Raw genomic sequence first — 10,041 nt, forward strand, 5'->3', positions numbered from 1 at the left:
TATATATATATGTGTATGTGTGTGTGTGTGTGTGTGTATGTATGTATGTATATTGCACACGTTTATGTATGTATATTTTCTGTCAGTCGTACGAGAGTTGGAATTTGTTATAATCGAAAAGATACTTTGAAGGACTTTGGCCTCTGCTCCCATGATTGTACCGTGGTAATGAAGCTCGTGAGCTATAGGTATGGACTAGGTAGAATACCATGGTATGTCATGCAGGGCACCCCAGAACTAAGAAGCCTACTAGATAGACCCAGAAATTGCAACGGCTTGCAGTGAGGCTCGGTATTAAAAGCGTGCGTGAGTGAGTGAGTGAGTGAGCGGGTGAGTTGAGTGCAGAGACTCGAGCTGCGAATGTTGCAACTCGTCAGACAGAAGATGTCTTTTTAGGTCTTGAGTTTTTCAAAGCCGAATGCTGTTAATTTACCTACATAGTCTTATATTATGGCTGCTTTGATAAGGTTCGATTTTTCCACCTGAGTTGTTCGAGAGCCACAGAATCCTTCTTAGATGGTAGTAACCTTAAGCTCCCCGTTGAAGGTGTAGTGCAGTCAGTGTACCTCATGTGGTGCACTGTTGGCATTACTAGTTCCTCATTGGGCGAGTGGGTTACGTGCTCGCCTACCAATTCGGTAGTCAGGAGTTCGATTCCCCGCTCTGCCAACGAAGAATCAGAAGAATTTATTTCTGGTGATTAGAAATTTATCTCTCGATATAATGTGGTTCGGATCCCACAGTAAACCGTAGGTCCCGTTGCTAGGGAACCAATTGGTTCCTAGCCACGTAAAAATATCTGCTCCTTCGGGCCAGCCTTAGGAGAACTGTTAATCAGCTCAGTGGTCTGGTTAAACAAAGATATACTTAACTTAGTGGGTGGTAGTAGCTCCCTTTCGGCCCCTAACTGCACGCTGTTGTTATCTTTATAATTTAACCTCAGTTTTTATCAGTTGGGCTGTCTAGCCTCTGACTGTTACTTCTGAGTGCAAGTGTGGAGTTTTCTCTCAGTTCCACCTTTAGTTCCTTTCACTTCATCTCTCTTTCCTGCGTCTCTTGAACCAGCTGGTCAACCACTCCAACTCCGTGTTCTCTCTGTCTTCAGCGCCGAATGGCCGAAAGTGCCCCAGTGATTGGCTTGACCGCCTAACTTTCATTAAACAAAAATAACCTAAAGATAATTCAGTGTCGTACTGGCAGCCACTCAATGAGCTCTAACTCATGCAGAACGCAACTATCATTGCATACTCACTTTGTCTGTAATGCATACTCTATGAGACTAAACTGGTTAGGAAATTTACAAAAGGACTATGAAGCCACACTGAATTACAATCATTTTTGTATCTGTGTATACCACTATGAACATTTTTACCCAACATTGGCAATGCTGTGTAGTGTAGTAGTCGTTTTGTCATTAAGGAATGAGTTTAAGTGTTTTGATAAACACCTGCTGATCCTCCATTTTGATTCAGAAACAATGAACGTTAATGAATGTACTTGGGTCTAGCACCTGGGATGAGCAACAGGTGATCACGCTCATTGGATAACCTGTGATTTGGCTGACCTGTCTAGGGACACTCGCCTGACATTGGCCTTCCGACGTGAATTTGCTGGAAATATTCTGAAACCTTTGCTGATAGTATCTTAGACAGTTCTGCAACCACTAGAATATAATGCATATATATATATATTATATATATATATATATATATATATATATATATATATATACTATATATCTATCTATCTATCTATATATATATATCTATCTAATCTATCTTAATCCTATCTATCTATCCTTTCTATCTATATATATATATATATAGATATGATAGATAGATATATATAGATATAGATATATATATATATATATATATATATATATATATATATATATATATATAGTTTTTTTTTTTTTTTTTTTTATATATGTGTGTGTGTGTGTGTGTGTGTGTGTGTGTGTGTGTGTGTGTGTGTGTATGTACAGTATATATGTGCGGATATATGCATACATATATATAAATATATATATATATATATATAATATATATATATATATATATATATATATATATATATATATATATATAACTTGTAAGAGTTTTACTGCGGTCAAGCTAAAGATTAATACTAATAAACAGGATTGAGAGAAGGCCGGAAACCATCTCATCTTTTTATTCACACCACCGTTTCGGGAATCCCCTCTCGTCCACAGGGCTACAATGAAATCAGTTTGTACAATCTTATTAAAAAAGACGTGCTTAAATAGTCAGTATTTATAAGATATGTTGCTACATAATACAACGCTCGTTGAGCTAAAAGTAAAATAAAAACTATATAGTGTTCCTAAGCTATCAGTGAATTACAAATAAGCACAGTTCAAGGGATAACGCTTGTGTTGCCAGACTTGCTGTTAAGATGTGTGGATGGAAAATGATGAGGATTAGAAAAGGAATACTCAAGGATGATGCTAGAAAAACAAAGGTAGAGAGAGAGAGAGAGAGAGAAATAATGGGGAGTTTGGCTCTGTGTAAAGGACCTCCACCTCTCTCTCTCTCTCTCTCTCTCTCTCTCTCTCTCTCTCTCTCTCTCTCTCTCTCTCTCTCTCTCTCTCTCTTTTCTGGCATTGTCTCTGAGTATTCTTTTCAGTTTCTGTGTATAGTATTTGCTTTACACTTTTAGCTTAACGAGTTATGCGTAGTTTAACTAAATATAATATAAATATTAGCCAATATATATATATGTGTGTGTATATATATATATATATATATATATATATATATATATAATATATACATATATATATATATATATATTTAAATATATAAATATGTATATATATTACACATATTATATATATTATATATATACATGTACATAAATATACAATATATATATGTGTATAAAACTGAATCACAAAAAGTTGGAAAGTCATGAATATATAAATAAAGACAAAATCCACGAAGGAAAGTGAAACAATAGAGTACCGCTGCAAGGCCTTTCGACTTCTTGTCCTTTACTAAGAAGACTGATATAAATATGAAAGTATATTTGCAAAGAAAACTCGTATAAATGACAGATAGGGATTATAGATGAAAATATGTACCTGGAATCCAACACACAGGTTCCAGGTACATATATTTTCCTTTATAATCCCATCTGTCATTTATATGAGCTTTCTTTGTAAACTTACTTTCATATTTATATCAGTATTAGTAAAATGACGAGAATTTGAAAGGCCTTGCAGCAGTACTCTATTGTTTCACTCTCCTTCGAAGCCTTTGCCTCTGTTTATGTATTCATATGGCTCATAAAGCTTCCATAATCCTAGACCAGTGGTTCTCAACCTTGGGGCCATGGCAAGAATTTAGGGGGGCCATGGTGGGCTTTTGCAAATTATACATTTCTAAATAATGTTAGGAATCTGAATAAAAAAAAACTTACATCAGATATATTTGAGTAGCTGAATAGGTTGAATCTGAAGCTACAGGGCAAGGGAAGAAATGTATGTCATCTGATGGACTGTCTTCGTGGATTTCTTGCCAAGCTCCAGAATTGGCAAAGGAAAGTCGGTGCCGGGAATGCTGCCATGTTTGAAACCCTTTCAGCTGTCCTTGGCGAGAATGAAGAAGATTGTTTGCTTGACCTATTACTTAAAACTGAAATCACTCAGCATCTGACATCCTTGGATAGTCAGCTTAATATGTTCTTCCCAGAATTTGAGGAGGAAGAAGGAAAGTTGTTAAGGAATCCATTCTCTGGCACTATTGATATTACTACCATTCCCAGTGATGTTCAAGACGAGTTCCTTGATCTCAAACATGATTCTGCCGCTAAAGATCTCTATGAAGACAAATTTCTGAATGTATTCTGGTGTTCGATGCATCAGTCATATCCAAAAGTGAGCGAGACTGCACTTCGACTACTCTTGCCTTTTTCAACTACCTATTTATATGAGTCTGGTTTATCCACCCTTCTACAAATTAAGAATCAGAGCCGGAACCGATTGGATGTGGACCCCGACATAAGTTGTGCATTGTCAGAGACACAACCTCGGATTCGTCAGCTGACTGAAAAGAAACAATTTTAGCCTTCCCACTGATGTGTGATAAAACATGCAGAGGTTAATTGAACTTTTTGCCAACCAAATTCAAATTTGCTATTGACCGCTAGTCTTTTGTAGTCTAGTGATGTAAGTTAAGCATACCACAGAAATCTATCAAATATAAGATAATTATGCCTGTAAACTTCGTAATAAAGCAAGTTCGTTCTCTTCATCAACATTTTATTTATTTATTTCATGAAGGGGGTGAATGGAGTGGAAAAGGTTGAGAACCACTGGACCCTTCAGTAGCCTGTCGAGGCTTTCTAAACACACTGTTTCACTCACTCTGTCTCGCTCACACACTTGTTTGCTACATGCTGAGTCCCCTTCTCTCCCATACCTCTTTCATCCATCTATCCATCCCCTTTCTAGGTCTTCCTCTTAGCACACCAATCAGTCATCTTCCATTCTTTCCATGTGACCAAACCATGTAGAAACAGTGATCCATCCTTTTACAATATCTGCACTGTTCTTCTCTACAACTACTGCCTTCTCTCTCATCCACACTCCACTTCTACAGAGAAAGTTGGGCCAGCAGTTCCCTCGAATTGTCCTTCACACGAAGCTTCCTCCCAATCATCCCGATAGAGGGACAGTGCCTTCAGTGGATAGAGGGATAGTGCCGTCAGTTTATCTTATGTGGTGTACTGTAGGCGTTACTGAATTATCCTTTTTTTTTTTTTTGCCTTTTTTCTACCTTCATTCCCATATCCTTTCCTCAGCCTTGCTCTGCAACTCCTCTAACACTTACTTCTTAGTGCAACTGTGGGTTTTCTTTGAGTTTCACCTTGAGATTATTGTACTTCATTTAGTTTATCTTCTGGCTCTATTTATGTTGCTGTCCAACCACTCTAACGCCCTCTTTTCTTCACAGTTTTGAGTGATGTGCGACCCAAATTTCGCCAGTGCCTGGCTTGGCAGCCTAAATTTCCTTAATCAGCCAAATCCTCGCAGCCTTTTGTGCAACTCCTGACACCTTTTTTGGATGACCTATTCATGTGGCTCAACACTTCTCTCATCACATCTTTATTTAAACTATTCATTCCCACATACTACTTGTATGAATCTACTGCTTTCATTCTTCCCCTGTTCATATGAACGTCCATGACTCATACCCTCCTGGTTTCCAATTTATCAGTAACCTTAATCTTAACCAGATTTACTCTCAACTTTCTCCTCGTCCGGGTCTTTTCAAACGCTGACTTCTTCATCTCTTGACCATTCCCGGTCGGTAATGACCCATTCCAGTCTTCATCAACGACCCGTCCTTATTGCATCACAGAACTTGACACAGAAATCCAGCGCCCTTTCTTGGACTTCTCATGTCATCCATCCCCGAAGGCTAAACAGTCAAGGAGACATGGCACCTCTGCTGCCCCAGCCCCAGTTTTGTTCTTGCCTATAGTAGATTCACATCACCCGTGCATCTGATGTCTAGGCCCGTCCCGTACGACGCTCCTGATTGGCTGTTGATAAGCCAGTCACAGGGCTGGAAACTCTCAGTCTCTCGAGAGAGTTCACATCGGCAGGATGGATGTTCCACCTCTCCTGAGGAATACTTTTGAAAGACGTGTCCCTCAGGAGAAATGGAGCATACATCCTCCTTATGTGAACTCTCGAGAGAGACTGAGAGTTTCCAGCCCAGTGATTGGCTTATTAACAGCCAATCAGGAGCGTCGTAAGGGACGAGCCTAGACACCAGATGCACGGGTGATGTGAATCTACTATAGTTGCTCTCCCTTCTAACACACGTGTCACCTCCATAGCGACAGCCTTTGATCTCGCTCAGAAATGTAGTACCCTGGGCACCATTCCTTCTCACCGCCCTCCACATTGCCTCCTTATCAGTTGTATTGGCGCCTTATCAGATCTATCATATCTGTAAGCTCGTGACACCACGTACATCTTTCCCCTTTGCTTCCAAACTTATCATATAGCTGTTGATTTGCTTGCTTTCTCTCTCTCTCTCTCTCTCTCTCTCTCTCTCTCTCTCTCCAGTATTTGTGTGTTATTTTCATCAGTATTTGATTATAATTAGGTTCAATTTTTGTACCTGTGTCTTGTATGCTACTGGAACTTACTTGGAAAATTGTATAGTTTTTTCTGCACACTACGAAGGATATATAAGCACATCTGTTTGTGTGCGATTTTGGGGAGAGAGAGAGAGAGAGAGAGAGAGAGAGAGAGAGAGAGAGAATAATAAGACTGTTATCCCTTATTTTCACAGATTACGAACTGCATGGAGGTCGAATCTCCTCCGGAGGCGACGAGAGCCGAGATCCAGCGAGATCGCCCCTATTTCCCGTGTGCCTTCAATTACCAGGCTTACACAGCAGCCCTGTCCCCGCTCAGCAATGACTCGCAGGATTCGGTCCCCGAGGGCGCTTTTCTCCGCACCAGTCTGTCTTGGCCGGTAAGTTCTGTCCAGGCTGTTTGACTCTCCAGTAATAATCATGACAGAGTAGAACCAACGCCATCTTGAATTCAAGATGGCGTTGGTAGAACCCAGTCGGCGGTGGTAAAATAAGAAGTACGCAAACTATCTTCCAGAGGGGCTGACACATAAAAGATAGCAATGAAGAAGATGGGTAGGATGAGCTATAGAACCTACTCAAAGTTACTCATCAAAAACTAATATTGTACAACAAATGAAGTCGTAACCCCATAAGTCATGTAGTCATGGGAAAACTGTAGAAATGTGCTAGATCCCCATATGGGGTTCGAGGAAATGAAGAGGCTGAGAAAGCAGCCCATATGACAAGAGCAAATACAACAAACCCTATTAATGACTATGTCACGCATAAACATTATTAACAAAATGACAAAATATGGAATGAGAAACAGCAAGTAATAAATTAAAACAAATAGAACTTAGTTTTGGAAAAGATATCATCATACCAAAGAGAGACACAAACAAATAATTCTGAGACGTCTCCGAATGGGCCATTCTCGTCAAACACGCGGTCGCCACCTAATGAATCATCCATAGAACCTGCTCCTGAATGCTCTGAGTGTAATGTGATCTTATTTCCCACCGTTATCCCTACACTAAGGGGTTGTTGCCTGATGCGCCTTTCCTTACAACATCAGGCATGGTTTATTATTTGGCAAAGGGATTTTTATGACTGCATACCGTTGGCCTCGCCTTTGACTAAAAAGTCCTCCTGCAAGGCAGCAGTTTCCACAGTTATTGGCGGTGGGCCTAGCCTTTTACTAAAAAAGTAAGACTGCAAGCCAGCAGCTGTCCGTTTAGTCACCTTTTATGACCACATGGTGGTCTAAATGTAATGTGATGGTAACAGTTGAACATTTGTTGTGCGAAGCGGCTATCAAGTGAAATTATGTCATAAACTTCAACATTTTCAATTAATCCACATATAAACCTTTCTTTAAATTTGAAATAATACACGTGTAATTAGAGTGAGAAGCATCTCTGGTATCCCAGTCCACCCCTGGGGTCAATCCCGCCAACCGCTCCGTCCAACCGCTCTCGGAGACCTCTCGCTGAGGCCTCGGCTACCGAGGCTTTACAAGGAATCCTCCTCTGGCCAAGGTAGCAGAGCACTTTGTACCTCTGCTCTAAGGAAGTAGACCACGTCCAAAGGGGATTCCCCGCGTGCTTAGGAAATGTCTCATCGGCAGCTGTGAATCCTGTGATACGTTTTGTTTTCAAAATCAGTGGCTAGATTGATTTTCTACGTATATATTCCTGCGAAATTTAAACAGAAAAGGTGATAGTTTTAATACGTAGACCAGTTGCAATATAAAATTAACGTTGAAGAGGTTCTTTTAGTCATCAGTTCATATATATATGTATATATATATATATTTTAAATATATAGTTAGATATATCTATATATATTTATTAGTATATATATTCAATCTTAATATATACGTATATAATAGATATATATACATAAATAGATAATGTGAATTATATAGCTAATTCTATATATTATTACATATATATAGATTAAGATATATATAATATATATATTATTATATATATCTATATATATCTATATATTATATATGTATATATATATATAATCTATATATTACATGATATATATATATATATATATATATATATATATATATATATATATATATATAATATATATATATATATATATATATATATATATATATATATATATATATTGATCACGAAATATATAAAACGTGATGCTAGGTGTATACTTTACTATACTCTATAGTGCGTTTACTTTTCTAAGATCGCTCTGGTGGGGCCAGGTAGAAAAGGCAGTTGTCATATCTACGGGAATGTCAATCCCATTAAATGCTTCCCACAGATATAATCCGTCTTAGGAGGATTCTCTCTAGACCTTGGGAGTCGAGGGAGAGGGTTTGCTTCTTCCCTGTTAACTTTATTTAAAATTTTATTTTTTATACCCGATGCTATTTAGCTATTCCTTCTTTCTCTTTCTATAATTATAGATGCGCTGAATGGCCTGTTGGCTCCGGTGTTTGGACTTGAGACATAATTTCATAAGTCAGTAGATCTATTATGCCCTTAGAAAAGACAACCACTCATTCCTTCTGTGCATAACATTTTTATCAAAATCATCCAAGTCAGTCACAGGACTCACTTTCTCTTCTCTTTTTTGAAATACAGGAGATTTCACTATATATCCCGTCTCTCTTGCTTCCTTGTTAAGTCTACGAATAGTCAATTCTGACAATTTTGTTGCTTCAGATGTTCTCTGGATATCCTTCGAAACATCAGTTACAGGGCATTCATGATGTTTTTATAACATGAAGTATTTCAGGAAATTATAGAATATTTCCTTGGTCTCAGGTGGTGGGTGAAGGCGTTTGCGAGAGTCACTTGGGCTGTTCATTCATACTTATCACAGTGGGTGATCGAGAGCGAGTATCCTTTAATGATATTGACCATGACCTTTTAAATCCTCTTAAAAATCATAGGCCCCTTAAACGCAGATCTGGCATCGCCGGGGAAAAGATATGCCATATCTTCATTTTCGTTAATGAAACCTCAGTTTTAACGAAGAATATAAGAAATAAGATATATTCAAAATATCTGATGGAAACAAAGAACCACATTCCAAGAAAAGAAAACTATTTCAGTAGACTTCATGATAATAATATGATTTCCATAACATGAAAATTGGCAACGGATGATATCTGTACAAGCCACACCACTGCGATCTTAGAAAAGTAAACGCAAGACTGATCAGAACAATGAGAAAGACAGTACAGGTAAGCATATACAAACGGCCATTACAGGATTAACAAAAGGTCCAGTTCACTTTGAAGGAACGAAAAAAAACGGCCGTAGGCTATATAGGTTAAAAATTTAAAAGCAACCACCTACACGTGGTCACAGGTAATTTAGTCAGAAAACAACACATTTTGTTTTAGGAACAAAGAGGCATAGTATACAAACAGACAGTACAAAATTAGTAAAATTCCGAAGGCTAGATTAATGATTTAAGAGCGGTGTGGTCAAACACACCGCTCAAAGGCAAGTTAATTCGAAAAACAATACACTTTCTCCAGACAATAAGTGAGAAAAAAACATAAGATATAAATATAGCGACGCCGCTGCAGATGACAAAGAGTAGTTGTTAATTGGCACTGAATGGTAGTGACTACAGAAATGTAATTTCAGGTCTTCCACTGGGTAGTCTTCTTGGCCCATTACTTTTTTACATTATAGACATAGTATGCAATTTAGCCTTGCAGAAACTTTCGTGTTTTATACAGATGATGCTGTTCTGCATTGATCTGGTCTCCCGAATATCGACCCGTGGTTGCCGAATCTCTTACTAAAGATATTGCTAGAATTAAGACAGCAAGAGTAAGTGCACAGTGAAAAATATGGGGGATGGAGGTGAGCGCCAACAAAACTCAGAGTTAGGCTGTTAGCAGGTCTAGGATATTAGAGCCCC

At 38.3% G+C, this 10,041-nt stretch overlaps 1 protein-coding gene across 1 annotated transcript; it reads left to right on the forward strand.

Annotated features, from left to right (window-relative positions):
• Positions 1-3,517: 3,517 nt before the first annotated feature.
• On the forward strand, positions 3,518-4,090 carry LOC135226632 (protein FAM200A-like). Its single transcript, XM_064266347.1, has one exon. The coding sequence runs from the start codon at positions 3,518-3,520 to the stop codon at positions 4,088-4,090; it is 573 nt and encodes a 190-aa protein (XP_064122417.1).
• Positions 4,091-10,041: the final 5,951 nt, after the last annotated feature.

Source organism: Macrobrachium nipponense, chromosome 15 (assembly GCF_015104395.2).
Source record: "Macrobrachium nipponense isolate FS-2020 chromosome 15, ASM1510439v2, whole genome shotgun sequence".
Classification (NCBI taxonomy): Eukaryota; Metazoa; Arthropoda; class Malacostraca; order Decapoda; family Palaemonidae; genus Macrobrachium; species Macrobrachium nipponense.

Bases quoted from the DNA above. Each gene is read 5' to 3' on its own strand.
- LOC135226632 (XM_064266347.1), top strand. From the start codon at position 3,518: ATGGACTGTCTTCGTGGATTTCTTGCCAAGCTCCAGAATTGGCAAAGG.